Source organism: Erythranthe guttata, chromosome 11, assembly GCF_056151865.1.
Source record: "Erythranthe guttata isolate IM_541 chromosome 11, IM_541, whole genome shotgun sequence".
Classification (NCBI taxonomy): domain Eukaryota; kingdom Viridiplantae; phylum Streptophyta; class Magnoliopsida; order Lamiales; family Phrymaceae; genus Erythranthe; species Erythranthe guttata.
Genome location: NC_142543.1, coordinates 10834046 through 10853903, shown reverse-complemented (window position 1 = coordinate 10853903; position 19858 = coordinate 10834046). Strand labels below are relative to the sequence as shown.

The 19858-nt window shown below is 38.2% G+C and overlaps 1 protein-coding gene across 1 annotated transcript; it reads left to right on the top strand.

Annotated features, from left to right (window-relative positions):
- Positions 1 to 9165: 9165 nt before the first annotated feature.
- LOC148766993 (uncharacterized) lies at positions 9166 to 10566 on the top strand. Its single transcript, XM_088825897.1, has one exon. The coding sequence runs from the start codon at positions 9166 to 9168 to the stop codon at positions 10564 to 10566; it is 1401 nt and encodes a 466-aa protein (XP_088682023.1).
- Positions 10567 to 19858: the final 9292 nt, after the last annotated feature.

Below are 19858 nucleotides of genomic sequence, written 5' to 3'. Positions count from 1 at the left end.
CTTATCCACTTCGAATATCTCTTATCTCAAAACATAAAAGTTGTAGATCTTTCAGTAAGATTTTGGAATCATTTGGAATCATCTTAAATGGACTTCAGATGCGAGAGATATAACTCGAATGGTAAACTCTGCCAGAATAGGCGAAAATCTCGGATGCATGGAATTCGACTTGTCCAACGAATTCTTCTCTTTCTTTTCTTCCAATTCCAAACCACGGACTCTTCAAAGGCCTGATTCAAGCCTTTATTCTTCAATCCCAATACGAACGGCTCCATTAATCTCACTCGCTTTCCCTTCTTCCAATTCTTTGTCTTGGAGCTTGTGCGGATCGTATCATTCTCCCCCTCTTCAAAAGGATTCGTCCTCGAATACCGAGAGATATAAAAACAAGCATATAGAAACCATCTCTCATGATCATCTTCAAACAATTGTAGCTCATATGGTCTAGTATACTCTAAAGTTGATGCACTCAACATTCCCACTGAAGTATAGCTAGTCGCATTGGTACAACCAACTCCATCAATTATCAAACTCGAAGATACACCTTCATGGCACTCATTAGGAGCAAGATAATCTTCGTGTATTGCATCACCATCTTCATCACCATGCACAATTGGAGTCTGCACTCCGGTTAGCTCGGCGGTAACTTCGATGCATGGCTGGGTTGTATCATTCTCCACTTCTTCAAAAGGATTTGCCCTCGAATCCGAACCTTCTTTTTTCTAGAACTGGTGGCGCGGGATTGAAAATTTTTTCTCCCTTGGAGTCAACCTCAACTAGCGCATCAATAACTCCCATATCAGTTTGAGTGTTTTCTTTCTCAAAATATTGAAGACTATCTTCCTTCTCAAGTGGCGATAAAGAATCACCCATTCTCTTCAATTGCTTGCATTCTCCTTTGTCTCGTAGAATTTCCTCTGCTTTGGGATTTTGTAAGGGTTCTCTCGTTTCGCTCGTTGAAGATCTCCTATGTGATTTCCAACTCTATGAACTCCTTTCTTCTAACTTAGTAACCTTCCTCAAGCTTTGCATCTTCAATTCCCTATAATAATGGGCAGGAATAAACCTCTTTCTCATAACTGCCTTCATGGACTCCCAATATTCAATTGGTAGTTCGCCACAACACCGCCTAATTAAGACAAATTGGTCCCACCAACTAATTGCATAGTCAATGAACGCTTCGACGGCAAGCTTCACTTTCTTCTATTCGGAATAGTAATCACAATCGAATACGTGCTCAACCTTTCTTTCCCATTGAATGTACGCCTCGGGATCACTCTTACCTTGAAAGGGTGGTATAATGAACTTCATTGACCTACGGTTTTGATCTACGCCATCTCTTTCTCGACCAAAATATCCTCGGCTCGATCTATCCAATCCTGACCCTCGTCCCATATTCTCCCTCCTTGATTTTGTAGCGTTCACACCAAAATTTCTATCACGATCTACCTCTTTATCCGGATAAGGTATAACTGGTTGGTGAACATCACGTCGTACGTATGGCCCTCGAACATGTTGATCTTTGCGTAGTTCCTTTAGCTGCGTAACAATTCCTTCCATCCGGTCTTGGAGTTCCTGGAAGCGTTTCTCCATTGGTGACATCCTACGCTGCTCAATTCTTTCTCCTTTATAACCGGCCTTCTCAGACATGATCAAAACAATTCGTTTTTTTTTTTTTTTTTTTTTTTTTTTTTCTTTGACACTAATAAACCCTAACTTGGGCAGGAAAGAACTCTAAAGAAGAAAAAAATTTGATTTTTTTATTTTTTTTATTTTTTTGACACGAACAAACCCTAACTTGGCTGAAAACAAACCTACACAAAAAATAAAAATTTGATTTTTTTTTTTGTATATATTTTTTTTTTGACGAAGAAAAGATGAGATGTACTAGAAGACACAACAAAAAAATAAAGTTAGGTGAAACCTGTTTTGGATGTTGGCTCTAGTTACCAATCCATAGGAACCCCGTAGAACTTGTTACGAGACCCTAATACCTTACGCGGAAGCAAGATCGAAACATCCAAAAACAAAGATTCAAAGGGTGGAACCGCGACCCGTTGCCTATAAAGAGGCAAGAACCTTGGTATGTGAAGACGCCACAATCGATTGTGAAAGATCGATTGATAAGTCGGGGTGAACAAACGGAATCCACCGATACATTCGAAGAGTTCTTGAAGAACCAAAGAGAACACTCTCAATTAAATCATCCAAATTCGTCCTATAAAATAAGCCAAATTGGCAACCTATTTATAAGATCTAAAAAGACTTCTTTTTCACAAGGAAAAGAACTCCTACCTAAACTATAATAAGGAAACTTGTAAATAAGAAAATCCTAACCATAAAGAACTCTAAAATAATAAAAATATAATAAATACTAAATTAAAAACGTGCATAAATAAATTAGATAACTTGATCTTCAAGTCGGCTTCTCGATCACCCTTCTTAACTCGCGACGTTGGGCTATGCACGTGCATGCAATTAAAGCTCAATTTTCGACACTTATCCACTTCGAATATCTCTTATCTCAAAACATAAAAGTTGTAGATCTTTCAGTAAGATTTCCGAATCATTTGGAATCAGCTTAAATGGACTTCAGATGCGAGAGATATAACTCGAATGGTAAACTCTGCCAGAATAGGCGAAAATCTCGGATGCATGGAATTCGACTTGTCCAACGAATTCTTCTCTTTCTTTTCTTCCAATTCCAAACCACGGACTCTTCAAAGGCCTGATTCAAGCCTTTATTCTTCAATCCCAATACGAACGGCTCCATTAATCTCACTCGCTTTCCCTTCTTCCAATTCTTTGTCTTGGAGCTTGTGCGGATCGTATCATTCTCCCCCTCTTCAAAAGGATTCGTCCTCGAATACCGAGAGATATAAAAACAAGCATATAGAAACCATCTCTCATGATCATCTTCAAACAATTGTAGCTCATATGGTCTAGTATACTCTAAAGTTGATGCACTCAACATTCCCACTGAAGTATAGCTAGTCGCATTGGTACAACCAACTCCATCAATTATCAAACTCGAAGATACACCTTCATGGCACTCATTAGGAGCAAGATAATCTTCGTGTATTGCATCACCATCTTCATCACCATGCACAATTGGAGTTTGCAATCCGGTTAGCTCGGCGGTAACTTCGATGCATGGCTGGGTTGTATCATTCTCCACTTCTTCAAAAGGATTTGCCCTCGAATCCGAACCTTCTTTTTCTAGAACTGGTGGCGCGGGATTGAAATTTTTTTCTCCCTTGGAGTCAACCTCAACTAGCGCATCAATAACTCCCATATCAGTTTGAGTGTTTTCTTTCTCAAAATATTGAAGACTATCTTCCTTCTCAAGTGGCGATAAAGAATCACCCATTCTCTTCAATTGCTTGCATTCTCCTTTGTCTCGTAGAATTTCCTCTGCTTTGGGATTTTGTAAGGGTTCTCTCGTTTGGCTCGTTGAAGATCTCCTATGTGATTTCCAACTCTATGAACTCCTTTCTTCTAACTTAGTAACCTTCCTCAAGCTTTGCATCTTCAATTCCCTATAATAATGGGCAGGAATAAACCTTTTTCTCATAACTGCCTTCATGGACTCCCAATATTCAATTGGTAGTTCGCCACAACACCGCCTAATTAAGACAAATTGGTCCCACCAACTAATTGCATAGTCAATGAACGCTTCGACGGCAAGCTTCACTTTCTTCTATTCGGAATAGTAATCACAATCGAATACGTGCTCAACCTTTCTTTCCCATTGAATGTACGCCTCGGGATCACTCTTACCTTGAAAGGGTGGTATAATCAACTTCATTGACCTACGGTTTTGATCTACGCCATCTCTTTCTCGACCAAAATATCCTCGGCTCGATCTATCCAATCCTGACCCTCGTCCCATATTCTCCCTCCTTGATTTTGTAGCGTTCACACCAAAATTTCTATCACGATCTACCTCTTTATCCGGATAAGGTATAACTGGTTGGTGAACATCACGTCGTACGTATGGCCCTCGAACATGTTGATCTTTGCGTAGTTCCTTTAGCTGCGTAACAATTCCTTCCATCCGGTCTTGGAGTTCCTGGAAGCGTTTCTCCATTGGTGACATCCTACGCTGCTCAATTCTTTCTCCTTTATAACCGGCCTTCTCAGACATGATCAAAACAATTCGTTTTTTTTTTTTTTTTTTTTTTTTTTTCTTTGACACTAATAAACCCTAACTTGGGCAGGAAAGAACTCTAAAGAAGAAAAAAAATTGATTTTTTTATTTTTTTTATTTTTTTGACACGAACAAACCCTAACTTGGCTGAAAACAAACCTACACAAAAAATAAAAATTTGATTTTTTTTTTTGTATATATTTTTTTTTTGACGAAGAAAAGATGAGATGTACTAGAAGACACAACAAAAAAATAAAGTTAGGTGAAACCTGTTTTGGATGTTGGCTCTAGTTACCAATCCATAGGAACCCCGTAGAACTTGTTACGAGACCCTAATACCTTACGCGGAAGCAAGATCGAAACATCCAAAAACAAAGATTCAAAGGGTGGAACCGCGACCCGTTGCCTATAAAGAGGCAAGAACCTTGGTATGTGAAGACGCCACAATCGATTGTGAAAGATCGATTGATAAGTCGGGGTGAACAAACGGAATCCACCGATACATTCGAAGAGTTCTTGAAGAACCAAAGAGAACACTCTCAATTAAATCATCCAAATTCGTCCTATAAAATAAGCCAAATTGGCAACCTATTTATAAGATCTAAAAAGACTTCTTTTTCACAAGGAAAAGAACTCCTACCTAAACTATAATAAGGAAACTTGTAAATAAGAAAATCCTAACCATAAAGAACTCTAAAATAATAAAAATATAATAAATACTAAATTAAAAACGTGCATAAATAAATTAGATAACTTGATCTTCAAGTCGGCTTCTCGATCACCCTTCTTAACTCGCGACGTTGGGCTATGCACGTGCATGCAATTAAAGCTCAATTTTCGACACTTATCCACTTCGAATATCTCTTATCTCAAAACATAAAAGTTGTAGATCTTTCAGTAAGATTTCCGAATCATTTGGAATCAGCTTAAATGGACTTCAGATGCGAGAGATATAACTCGAATGGTAAACTCTGCCAGAATAGGCGAAAATCTCGGATGCATGGAATTCGACTTGTCCAACGAATTCTTCTCTTTCTTTTCTTCCAATTCCAAACCACGGACTCTTCAAAGGCCTGATTCAAGCCTTTATTCTTCAATCCCAATACGAACGGCTCCATTAATCTCACTCGCTTTCCCTTCTTCCAATTCTTTGTCTTGGAGCTTGTGCGGATCGTATCATTCTCCCCCTCTTCAAAAGGATTCGTCCTCGAATACCGAGAGATATAAAAACAAGCATATAGAAACCATCTCTCATGATCATCTTCAAACAATTGTAGCTCATATGGTCTAGTATACTCTAAAGTTGATGCACTCAACATTCCCACTGAAGTATAGCTAGTCGCATTGGTACAACCAACTCCATCAATTATCAAACTCGAAGATACACCTTCATGGCACTCATTAGGAGCAAGATAATCTTCGTGTATTGCATCACCATCTTCATCACCATGCACAATTGGAGTTTGCAATCCGGTTAGCTCGGCGGTAACTTCGATGCATGGCTGGGTTGTATCATTCTCCACTTCTTCAAAAGGATTTGCCCTCGAATCCGAACCTTCTTTTTCTAGAACTGGTGGCGCGGGATTGAAATTTTTTTCTCCCTTGGAGTCAACCTCAACTAGCGCATCAATAACTCCCATATCAGTTTGAGTGTTTTCTTTCTCAAAATATTGAAGACTATCTTCCTTCTCAAGTGGCGATAAAGAATCACCCATTCTCTTCAATTGCTTGCATTCTCCTTTGTCTCGTAGAATTTCCTCTGCTTTGGGATTTTGTAAGGGTTCTCTCGTTTGGCTCGTTGAAGATCTCCTATGTGATTTCCAACTCTATGAACTCCTTTCTTCTAACTTAGTAACCTTCCTCAAGCTTTGCATCTTCAATTCCCTATAATAATGGGCAGGAATAAACCTCTTTCTCATAACTGCCTTCATGGACTCCCAATATTCAATTGGTAGTTCGCCACAACGCCGCCTAATTAAGACAAATTGGTCCCACCAACTAATTGCATATTCAATGAACGTTTCGACGGCAAGCTTCACTTTCTTCTTTTCGGAATAGTAATCACAATCGAATACGTGCTCAACCTTTCTTTCCCATTGAATGTACGCCTCGGGATCACTCTTACCTTGAAAGGGTGGTATAATCAACTTCATTGACCTACGGTTTTGATCTACGCCATCTCTTTCTCGACCAAAATATCCTCGGCTCGATCTATCCAATCCTGACCCTCGTCCCATATTCTCCCTCCTTGATTTTGTAGCGTTCACACCAAAATTTCTATCACGATCTACCTCTTTATCCGGATAAGGTATAACTGGTTGGTGAACATCACGTCGTACGTATGGCCCTCGAACATGTTGATCTTTGCGTAGTTCCTTTAGCTGCGTAACAATTCCTTCCATCCGATCTTGGAGTTCCTGGAAGCGTTTCTCCATTGGTGACATCCTACGCTGCTCAATTCTTTCTCCTTTATAACCGGCCTTCTCAGACATGATCAAAACAATTCGGTTTTTTTTTTTTTTTTTTCTTTGACACTAATAAACCCTAACTTGGGCTGGAAAGAACTCTAAAGAAGAACAAAATTTGATTTTTTTATTTTTTTTATTTTTTTGACACGAACAAACCCTAACTTGGCTGAAAAGAAACCTACACAAAAAATAAAAATTTGATTTTTTTTTGGTATATATTTTTTTTTTGACGAAGAAAACATGATATATACTAGAAGACACAACAAAAAAATAAAGTTAGGTGAAACCTGTTTTGGATGTTGGCTCTAGTTACCAATCGATAGGAACCCCGTAGAACTTGTTACGAGACCCTAATACCTTACGCGGAAGCAAGATCGAAACATCCAAAAACAAAGATTCAAAGGGTGGAACCGCGACCCGTTGCCTATAAAGAGGACGGAACCTTGGTATGTGAAGACGCCACAATCGATTGTGAAAGATCGATTGATAAGTCGGGGTGAACAAACGGAATCCACCGATATATTCGAAGAGTTCTTACAGAACCAACGAGAATACTCTCGATTAAATCATCAAAATTCGTCCTATAAAATAAGCCAAATTGGCAACCTATTTATAAGATCTAAAAACACTCTTTTTTCACAAGGAAAAAGACTCCTACCTAAACTATAATAAAGAAACTTGTAAATAAGAAAATCCTAACCATAAAGAACTCTAAAATAATACAAAAATAATAAATACTAAATTAAAAACGTGCATAAATAAATTAGATAACTTGATCTTCAAGTCGGCTTCTCGATCACCCTTCTTAACTCGCGACGTTGGGCTGTGCACGTGGACGCAACTAAAGCTCAATTTTCGACACTATATCACTTCGAATATCTCTTCGCTCAAAACATGAAAGTTGTAGATCTTTCAGTTAGATTTCCGAATCATTTTGAATCAGCTTAAATGGACTTCAGATGCGAGAGATATAACTCGAATGGTAAACTCTGCTAGAATAGGCGAAAATCTCGGATGCATGGAATTCGACTTGTCCAACTAATTCTTCTCTTTCTTTTCTTCCAATTCCAAACCACGGACTCTTCAAAGGCCTGATTCAAGCCTTTATTCTTCAATCCCAATACGAACGGCTCCATTAATCTCACTCGCTTTCCCTTTTTCCAATTCTTTGTCTTGGAGCTTGTGCGGATTGTATCACTACCAACCATGCATTCCAAGGTAAAATCGATTCTAATACAACTCGGATTCGTGATATAGAGTGTTTTAAATGCCATGGCAGGAGTCACAAAGCAAACCTATGTCCAAACAAGAGAGTTATGCAGCTGCGTGATGATGGTGGGTTTGAGACCGAAGAAGAGGAGGATTCCACACCACCACAAGAGTATGATGGAGAAGAAGAATATGCAGAACCTGGTGAACTATTGGTTGCAAGGAGACCTCTAAACGTGCAAGCAAAGGGAGATGAAGAAGCACAGCGAGAAAACATTTTCTACACTAGATGTCATGTTCGAGACAAGGTGTGTAGTATGATCATTGATGGAGGGAGTTGCACCAATGTTGCTAGGACTACGATGGTGGAGAAGTTAGGGCTGCCTACAACCAAACATCCACAACCATATAAGCTGCAATGGCTTAATGATAGTGGAGAATTGAAGGTGTGTAAGCAAGTGTTAGTATCATTTCGCATTGGAAAGTATGAAGATGTGGTACTCTGTGATGTTGTTCCGATGCAAGCTGGACACTTGTTACTTGGTCGACCGTGGCAATCTGATCGACGGGCCAAGCATGATGGTTTCACCAACAAGTACTCATTTGCGTTCAACCAAAGAACAATCACTCTAGTTCCTTTAACGCCGCAGCAGGTCCATGACGATCAAGTGAGGTTAAAAAAAGATAGTGATCAAAAGAAAATGAGTGAGAGTACAAAAGAAAGAGAGAATGAGGCTGAGAAAAACAAGATAGAAAATAAAAAAGTGAGTTCAGCAAATGAGAGAAAAGAAGAGGGAAAAACAAGTTTATATGCTAGGGCGAGTGATGTGAAGAGAGCTATACGTTCGAATCAGCCGATGATTGTACTTATGTACAAGGAGGCCTTTTTGAACACTAACAACGTTAACTCTTCTTTGCCTAGTTCTGTTGTTTTCTCTTTTGCAGGACTTTGATGATTTATTCCCAGAGAAACTACCACCGGTGTTGCCACCAATTCGAGGCATTGAACATCAAATTGACTTTGTGCTAGGAGCTTCTATTCCAAACCGACGAGCCTACCAAAGCAATCCCGAGGAGACTAAGGAGATACAAAGGCAGGTCACGGAGTTGATGGAAAGAGGGAACGTGAGGGAGAGCATGAGTCCGTGTGCTGTTCCGGTACTTTTGGTACCTAAGGCGGATGGAAACTGGAGAATGTGTGTCGATGGCCGAGCAATCAACAATATAACAGTAAAGTATTGTCATCCTATTCCACGCATGGAGGATATGTTAGAGGAATTCCATGGTGCTTGTGTGTTTTAAAAAATTGATTTGAAAAGTGGGTATCATCAAATAAGAATGACAGAGGGTGATGAATGGAAAACTGCTTTCAAAACAATGTATGGTTTATATGAGTGGTTAGTTATGCCGTTTGGGTTAACTAATGCCCCTAGTACTTTCATGCGATTAATGAACCACGTTTTGCGATCTTTCATTGGTAAATTTGTTGTAGTTTACTTTGATGACATTCTTATCTATAGCAAAAATCAGGATGATCATGTTGTGCATTTGAAATTCGTTTTACATGCGCTTAGGGAAGAGAAGTTGTATGCTAATTTGCAGAAATGTACATTTTGCACGGATAAGCTTGTCTTTCTTGGTTTTGTTGTGAGTGCACAAGGTATTCAGGTTGATGAAGAAAAGGTTCGAGCTATCCAAGAATGGCCAAGTCCGACGAGTGTAGCAAATGTTCGAAGTTTTCATGGCCTTGCTGGTTTCTGTAGGAGGTTCGTGAAGGATTTTAGCACTATTGCAGCACCAATGACCGAGGTGATAAGGAAGAATGTGGTGTTCAAGTGGGGGGACGAGCAAGAGAAAGCATTTCAATTAATTAAGGAGAAGTTAACCAAAGCTCCTTTACTTGCTCTACCAAAGTTCGTGAAAACATTCGAGATCGAGTGCGATGCTTCCGGAGTAGTAAATAGGACTTTGTCTGCCTTGTTGAGGGCAATTATCAAGAAAAACATTAAAACATGGGAAGAGTGTTTACCACATGTTGAGTTTGCATATAATCGTGCTGTTCATTCTGCTACTAAGTTTTCACCGTTTGAAATTGTTTATGGTTTTAATCCTTTAACTCCAATGGATTTAACTCCACTACCTTTATCTGAGCGTGATAACTTGGATGGAAAGAAAAAGGCTGAACTTGTGAAGCAGATTCATGAAAAAGCAAGGCTCAATATGGAGAGGAGAACAGAACAATATGCAAAGCAAGCGAACAAGGGACGTCGCAAGTTGGTTTTTGAACCTGGAGATTGGGTTTGGTTGCACATGAGAAAGGAACGATTTCCAGTACGAAGGCGTTCTAAGTTGCTGCCGAGAGGAGATGGTCCTTTTCAAGTTCTCGAGCGAGTGAATGATAATGCGTATAAGCTGGACTTGCCAGGTGACTATAATGTTAGTACCACCTTCAATGTTGCTGATTTGAGTTATTTGGATGTAGGTGATGATTTGAGGACAAATCCTTTTCAAGAGGAGGGGAATGATGGAGGTCTAACCAACAGTTGGCAAGATGATCCTATCCAAGTCCCAATCGAACTAGTGACGAGGAGCCGAGCTAAGCAATTCAAGGAGAAGCTTGCTGCATTGATCCATAATGTCTTAACTAAGAAAGATTCATTCAATGGTGACAAACAAGGGTGGATTATGCATATTCAAGTGGCGGAGTCACCCGACAAGTGTGGGAACCATCCGGGCTAAAGATCAGTCCAAGTTGAGCAAATAAGAGCAAGCATCATGAAGACCAAAGCCCACCCTACCTTAAATCCGTGGGTTCATCTCTAATCAGCTCATATTAGTGTGTTTATGGGCCTATTCTATTAAGGCCCTCTTTAATTTCATGGCTCACTTGTTTAGAGCCTTTATTAAGTAGACTTAGGGTTTTATTTTCCTTTCTTGAAAACTAAGTTTTGGGGGCTATATATATATGCCTTCATATTCATATGAAAGACAGCATTTGATCATTAATTAAATTGTGAGATTATTCTCTCTAGTTCTTTAAGAACTCTTCGAACATATCGGAGGATTCCGTACGTTCACCTGACTTATCAATCAATCTTACACAATTGATTGTGGCGTCTTCACATACCAAGGTTCTTGTCTCTTTATAGACAATGGGTCGCGGTTCCACCCTCTTTTCATTCCTTCTTTTGGACGGTCCAGGAGTTGATAACCGAAGTATTGTTATCGGGTCTCGTCACATGGTTGGCGTGGTTCATATCAACTTTTGTGTGAGTACTTTTGTGCATGATTTTGTACTTTTACTTATGTCCGTATCTTTTGTAGCGAGTGTTTTGGTGCACGTTTCTTGATGCGCATTCGTGTCCTCGAACTGTAGCGGGTATTTTCATGATCGCTTTTGGAATCCAATTTTGACCATGTCCGAGTCCGAATTTGGAAATTTGACATTAGACAGGAATTGTAACCAGCTGAAATAGCTTTCTAATGCCACCCGAACCGGTTGATTTGGAGTCCGGATGAGAAAGTTATGCTCGACTTCGCGGACACTACCGAAGATGTTGAGGGATCCTCTCTTCTAATTTGATTTTATTTTCCTAATTGCAACTCTTTTCTTACTCTTTGATCATTTTTGCTTCATGGACACCTAATAATCCATTTGTACCTATCGAATACTAAATCCACCAATTAAAACAGAAATATAAATTAATCCATAAAAAAATCCACGTAAACGTAAACGTTGAGTGTTATGCTACCCTCCACTGTATCTTTTGTATCCGGTGTTTTTGCTGTTGTTTGGCTATGCGTATTAAAGTCCTAGTGTTGTATTTCGTGTCTTTATGAACGTTGTTGCGAATGCACTTTTGCGCATGTTTTTGACATGTACATTTGTGCATGTCTATTTGAGCGAGTGTATTTGTGCATGTTTGTTGATTTGTATTAATGTCCTAGGATTTTAGTTTGTGTTTTCATGATCCTTTTTGCGAATGCACTTTTGCTTGAGTACTTTTGTGCATGATTTTGTACTTTTACTTATGTGCGTATCATTTGTAGCGAGTGTTTTGGTGCACGTTTCTTGATGCGCATTCGTGTCCTCAAACTGTAGCGGGTATTTTCATGATCGCTTTTGGAATCCAATTTTGACCATGTTCCAGTCCGAATTTGGAAATTTGACATTACACAGGAATTGTAACCAGCGGAAATAGCTTTCTAATGCCACCGGAACCGGTTGATTTGGAGTCCGGATGAGAAAGTTATGCTCGACTTCGTGGACACTACCGAAGATGTTGAGGGATCCTCTCTTCTAATTTGATTTTATTTTCCTAATTGCAACTCTTTTCTTACTCTTTGATCATTTTTGCTTCATGGGACACCTAATTATCAATTTGTACCTATCGAATACTAAATCCACCAATTAAAACAGAAATATAAATTAATCCGTAAAAAAATCCACGTAAACGTAAACGTTGAGTGATATTCTACACTCCAATGTATTTTTTGTATCCGGTGTTTTTCCTGTTGTTTGGTTATGCGTATTAAAGTCCTAGTGTTGTATTTCCTGTTTTTATGAACGTTGTTGCGAATGCACTTTTGCACATGATTTTTTACATGTACGTTTATGCATGTCCATTTGAGCGAGTGTGTTTGTGCATGTTTGTTGATTTGTATTAATGTCCTAGGACTGTAGTTTGTATTTTCATGATCCTTTTTGCGAATGCACTTTTGCGTGAGTACTTTGGTGCATGATTTTGTACTTTTACTTATGTGCGTATCTTTTGTAGCGAGTGTTTTGGTGCACGTTTCTTGATGCGCATTCGTATCCTCGAACTGTAGCGGGTATTTTCACGATCGCTTTTGGAATCCAATTTTGACCATGTTCGAGTCCGAATTTGGAAATTTGACATTAGACAAGAATTGTAGCAAGCTGAAATAGCTTTCTAATGTCGTCGGAATCAGTTGATTTGGAGTCCGGATGAGAAAGTAATGCTCGACTTCGTGGACACTACCGAAGATGTTGAGGGATCCTGTCTTCTAATTTCATTTTATTTTCCTAATTGCAACTCTTTGATCATTTTTCCTTCATGGACACCTAATTATCAATTTGTACATATAGAATACTAAATCGACCAATTAAAACAGAAATATAAATTAATCCATAAAAAAATCCACGTAAACGTAAACGTTGAGTGTTATGCTACCCTCCACTGTATCTTTTGTATCCGGTGTTTTTGCTGTTGTTTGGCTATGCGTATTAAAGTCCTAGTGTTGTATTTCGTGTCTTTATGAACGTTGTTGCGAATGCACTTTTGCGCATGTTTTTGACATGTACATTTGTGCATGTCTATTTGAGCGAGTGTATTTGTGCATGTTTGTTGATTTGTATTAATGTCCTAGGATTTTAGTTTGTGTTTTCATGATCCTTTTTGCGAATGCACTTTTGCTTGAGTACTTTTGTGCATGATTTTGTACTTTTACTTATGTGCGTATCATTTGTAGCGAGTGTTTTGGTGCACGTTTCTTGATGCGCATTCGTGTCCTCGAACTGTAGCGGGTATTTTCATGATCGCTTTTGGAATCCAATTTTGACCATGTTCCAGTCCGAATTTGGAAATTTGACATTACACAGGAATTGTAACCAGCGGAAATAGCTTTCTAATGCCACCGGAACCGGTTGATTTGGAGTCCGGATGAGAAAGTTATGCTCGACTTCGTGGACACTACCGAAGATGTTGAGGGATCCTCTCTTCTAATTTGATTTTATTTTCCTAATTGCAACTCTTTTCTTACTCTTTGATCATTTTTGCTTCATGGGACACCTAATTATCAATTTGTACCTATCGAATACTAAATCCACCAATTAAAACAGAAATATAAATTAATCCGTAAAAAAATCCACGTAAACGTAAACGTTGAGTGATATTCTACACTCCAATGTATTTTTTGTATCCGGTGTTTTTCCTGTTGTTTGGTTATGCGTATTAAAGTCCTAGTGTTGTATTTCCTGTTTTTATGAACGTTGTTGCGAATGCACTTTTGCACATGATTTTTTACATGTACGTTTATGCATGTCCATTTGAGCGAGTGTGTTTGTGCATGTTTGTTGATTTGTATTAATGTCCTAGGATTGTAGTTTGTATTTTCATGATCCTTTTTGCGAATGCACTTTTGCGTGAGTACTTTGGTGCATGATTTTGTACTTTTACTTATGTGCGTATCTTTTGTAGCGAGTGTTTTGGTGCACGTTTCTTGATGCGCATTCATCTCCTCGAACTGTAGCGGGTATTTTCACGATCGCTTTTGGAATCCAATTTTGACCATGTTCGAGTCTGAATTTGGAAATTTGACATTAGACAACAATTGTAGCAAGCTGAAATAGCTTTCTAATGCCGTCGGAATCAGTTAATTTGGAGTCCGGATGAGAAAGTAATGCTCGACTTCGTGGACACTACCGAAGATGTTGAGGGATCCTCTCTTCTAATTTCATTTTATTTTCCTAATTGCAACTCTTTTCTTACTCTTTGATCATTTTTCCTTCATGGACACCTAATTATCAATTTGTACATATAGAATACTAAATCGACCAATTAAAACAGAAATATAAATTAATCCATAAAGAAATCCACGTAAACGTAAACGTTGAGTGTTATGCTACCCTCCACTGTATCTTTTGTATCCGGTGTTTTTGTTGTTGTTTGGCTATGCGTATTAAAGTCCTAGTGTTGTATTTCGTGTGTTTATGAACGTTGTTGCGAATGCACTTTTGCGCATGTTTTTGACATGTACATTTGTGCATGTCTATTTGAGCGAGTGTATTTGTGCATGTTTGTTGATTTGTATTAATGTCCTAGGATTTTAGTTTGTGTTTTCATGATCCTTTTTGCGAATGCACTTTTGCTTGAGTACTTTTGTGCATGATTTTGTACTATTACTTATGTGCGTATCATTTGTAGCGAGTGTTTTGGTGCACGTTTCTTGATGCGCATTCGTGTCCTCGAACTGTAGCGGGTATTTTCATGATCGCTTTTGGAATCCAATTTTGACCATGTTCCAGTCCGAATTTGGAAATTGGACATTAGACAGGAATTGTAACCAGCGGAAATAGCTTTCTAATGCCGCCGGAACCGGTTGATTTGGATTCCGGATGAGAAAGTTATGCTCGACTTCGTGGACACTACCGAAGATGTTGAGGGATCCTCTCTTCTAATTTGATTTTATTTTCCTAATTGCAACTCTTTTCTTACTCTTTGATCATTTTTGCTTCATGGGACACCTAATTATCAATTTGTACCTATCGAATACTAAATCCACCAATTAAAACAGAAATATAAATTAATCCGTAAAAAAATCCACGTAAACGTAAACGTTGAGTGTTATTCTACACTCCACTGTATCTTTTGTATCCGGTGTTTTTCCTGTTGTTTGGTTATGCGTATTAAAGTCCTATTGTTGTATTTCGTGTTTTTATGAACGTTGTTGCGAATGCACTTTTGCGCATGATTTTTTACATGTACGTTTATGTATGTCCATTTGAACGAGTGTGTTTGTGCATGTATGTTGATTTGTATTAATGTCCTAGGATTGTAGTTTGTATTTTCATGATCCTTTTTGCGAATGCACTTTTGCGTGAGTACTTTTGTGCATGATTTTGTACTTTTACTTATGTGCGTATCTTTTGTAGCGAGTGTTTTGGTGCACGTTTCTTGATGCACATTCGTGTCCTCGAACTGTAGCGGGTATTTTCATGATCGCTTTTGGAATCCAATTTTGACCATGTTCGAGTCCGAATTTGGAAATTTGACATTAGACAAGAATTGTAGCCAGCTGAAATAGCTTTCTTATGCCGCCGGAACCAATTGATTTGGAGTCCGGATGAGAAAGTAATGCTCGACTTCTAGGACACTACCGAAGATGTTGAGGGATCCTCTCTTCTAATTTCATTTTATTTTCCTAATTGCAACTCTTTTCTTACTCTTTGATCATTTTTGCTTCATGGACACTTTATTATCAATTTGTACCTATAGAATACTATATCCACCAATTAAAACAGAAATATAAATTAATCCATAAAAAAATCCACGTAAAAATAAACGCAGAATGTTATTCTACACTCCACTGTATCTTTTGTGGCCGGTGTTTTTGCTGTTGTTTGGTTATGCGTATTAAAGTCCCAGTGTTGTATTTCGTGAGTTTATGAACGTTGTTGCGAACGCACTTTAGCGCATGTTTTTTTACATGTACGTTCGTGCATGTCCATTTGAGCGAGTGTGTTTGTGCATGTTTGTTGATTTGTATTAATGTCCTAGGATTGTAGTTTGTGTTTTCATGATCCTTTTTGCGAATGCACTTTTGCGTGAGTACTTTAGTGCATGATTTTGTACTTTTACTTATGTGCGTATCTTTTGTAGCGAGTGTTTTGGTGCACGTTTCTTGATGCGCATTCGTGACGTCGAACTGTAGCGGGTATTTTCTTGATCGCTTTTGGAATCCTATTTTGACCATGTTCGAGTCCGAATTTGGAAATTTGACATTAGACAGGAATTGTAGCCAGCTAAAATAGCTTTCTAATGCCGCCAGAACCAGTTGATTTGGAGTCCGGATGAGAAAGTTATGCTCGACTTCGTGGACAGTACCGAAGATGTTGAGGAATCCTCTCTTCTAATTTGATTTTATTTTCCTAATTGCAACTCTTTTCTTACTCTTTGATCATTTTTGCTTCATGGACACCTAATTATCAATTTGTACGTATAGAATACTAAATCCACCAATTAAAACCGAAATATAATTTAATCCATAAAAAAATCCACGTAAACGTAAACGTTGAGTGTTATTCTACACTCCATTGTATCTTTTGTATCCGGTGTTTTTGCTGTTGTATGGTTATGCGTATTAAAGTCCTAGTGTTGTATTTCGTGTGTTTATGAACGTTGTTGCGAATCCACTTTAGCGCATGTTTTTTTACATGTACGTTTGTGCATGTCCATTTGAGCGTGTGTGTTTGTGCATGTTTGTTGATTTGTATTAATGTCCTAGGATTGTAGTTTGTGTTTTCATGATCCTTTTTGCGAATGCACTTTTGCGTGACTACTTTTGTGCATGATTTTGTACTTTTACTTATGTGCGTATCTTTTGTAACGAGTGTTTTGTTGCACGTTTCTTGATGCGCATGCGTTTCCTCGAACTGTAGCGGGTATGTTCATGATCGCTTTTGGAATCCAATTTTGACCATGTTCGAGTCCGAATTTGGAAATTTGACATTAGACACGAATCGTAGCCAGCTGATATAGATTTCTAATGCCGCCTGAACCAGTTGATATGGAATCCGGATGAGAAAGTTATGCTCGACTTCGTGGACACTACCGAAGATGTTGAGGGATCCTCTCTTCTAATTTGATTTTGTTTTCCTAATTGCAACTCTTTTCTTACTCTTTGATCATTTTTGCTTCATGGACGCCTAATTATCAATTTTTACCTATAGAATACTAGATCCACCAATTAAAACCGAAATAAAAATTAATCCATAAAAAAATCCACGTAAACGTAAACGTTGAGTGTTATTCTACACTCCACTGTATCTTTTGTATCCGGTGTTTTTGCTGTTGTATGGTTATGCGTATTAAAGTCCTAGTGTTGTATTTCGTGTGTTTATGAACGTTGTTGCGAATCCACTTTAGCGCATGTTTTTTTACATGTACGTTTGTGCATGTCCATTTGAGCGTGTGTGTTTGTGCATGTTTGTTGATTTGTATTAATGTCCTAGGATTGTAGTTTGTGTTTTCATGATCCTTTTTGCAAATGCACTTTTGCGTGAGTACTTTTGTGCATGATTTTGTACTTTTACTTATGTGCGTATCTTTTGTAACGAGTGTTTTGTTGCACGTTTCTTGATGCGCATGCGTGTCCTCGAACTGTAGCGGGTATGTTCATGATTGCTTTTGGAATCCAATTTTGACCATGTTCGAGTCCGAATTTGGAAATTTGACATTAGACAGTAATTGTAGCCAGCTGAAATAGATTTCTAATGCCGTCGGAACCAGTTGATTTGGAGTCCGGATGAGGAAGTTATGCTTGCCTTCGTGGACACTACCGAAGATGTTGAGGGATCCTCTCTTCTAATTTGATTTTAGTTTCTTAATTGCAACTCTTTTCTTACTCTTTGATCCTTTTAGCTTCATGGACACCTCATTATCAATTTGTACCTATAGAATACTAAATCCACCAATTAAAACAGAAATATAAATTAATCCATAAAAAAATCCACGTAAATGTAAATGTTGAGTGTTATTTCTACACTCCACTGTATCTTTTGTATCAAGTGTTCTTGCTGTTGTTCAGTTATGCGTATTATAGTCCTATTGTTGTATTTCGTGTTTTCAAGAATGTTGTTGCGAATGCACTTTTGCGCATGTTTTTTTACATGTACGTTTGTGCATGTCCATTTGATCGAGTGTGTTTGTGCATGTTCGTTGATTTGTATTAATGTCCTAGGATTGTAGTTTGTGTTTTCATGAACCTTTTTGCGCATGCACTTTTGCGTGAGTACTTTTGTGCATGATTTTGTACTTTTACTTATGTGCGTATCTTTTCTAGCGAGTGTTTTTGTGCACGTTTCTTGATGCGCATTTGTGTCCTCGAACTGTAGCGGGTATTTTCATGATCGATTTTGGAATCCAATTTTGACCATGTTCGGGTCCGAATTTGGAAATTTGACATTAGACCAGAGTAGTAGCTAACTAAAATAGCTTTCTACTGCCGCCGGAACCAGTTGATTTGGAGACCGGATGATAATGTTATGCTCGACTTGGTGGACACTACCGAAGATGTTGGGGGATCTTCTCTTCTAATTTGATTTTATTTTCCTAATTGCAACTATTTTCTTACTGTTTGATCATTTTTGCTTCGTGGACACCTCATTATCAATTTGTACCTATAGAATACTAAATCCACCAATTAAAACGGAATTATAAATTAATCCGTAAAAAAATTCACGTAAACGTAAACGTTGAGTGTTATTTCTACACTCCACTGTATCTTTTGTATCAAGTGTTCTAGCTGTTGTTCGGTTATGCGTATTAAAGTCCTATTTTGTATTTCGTGTTTTTAAGAACGTTGTTGCGAATGCACTTTTGCGCATGTTTTTTTACATGTACGTTTGTGCATGTCCATTTGAGCGAGTGTGTTTGTGCATGTTCGTTGATTTGTATTAATGTCCTACGATTGTAGTTTGTGTTTTCAGGAACCTTTTTGAGCATGCACTTTTGCGTGAGTACTTTTGTGCATGATTTTGTACTTTTACTTATGTGCGTATCTTTTGTAGCGAGTGTTTTTGTGCACGTTTCTTGATGCGCATTCGTGTCCTCGAACTGTAGCGGGTATTTTCATGATCGCTTTTGGAATCCAATTTTGACCATGTTCGAGTCCGAATTTGGAAATTTGACATTAGACACAAAATGAAGCCAGCTGAAATAGCTTTCTAATGCCGCTGCAACCAGTTGATTTGGAGTCCGGATGAGAAAGTTATGCTTGCCTTTGTGGACACTACCGAAGATGTTGAGGGATCCTCTCTTGTAATTCTATTTTAGTTTCTTAAATGCAACTTTTTTCTTACTCTTTGATCATTTTTGCTTCATGGACACCTCATTATCAATTTGTACCTATAGAATACTAGATCCACCAATTAAAACAGAAATATAAATTAATCCATAAAAAAATCCACGTAAACGTAAACGTTGAGTGTTATTTCTACACTCCACTATATCTTTTGTATCAAGTGTTCTTGCTGTTGTTCGGTTATGCGTATTAAAGTCCTATTGTTGTATTTCGTGTTTTTAAGAACGTTGTTGCGAATGCACTTTTGCGCATGTTTTTTTACATGTACGTTTGTGCATGTCCATTTGAGCGTGTGTGTTTGTGCACGTTTGTTGATTTGTATTAATGTCCTAAGGATTGTAGTTTGTGTGTTCATGAACCTTTTTGTGAATGCACTTATGCGTGAGTACTTTTGTGCATGATTTTGTACTTTTACTTATGTGCGTAT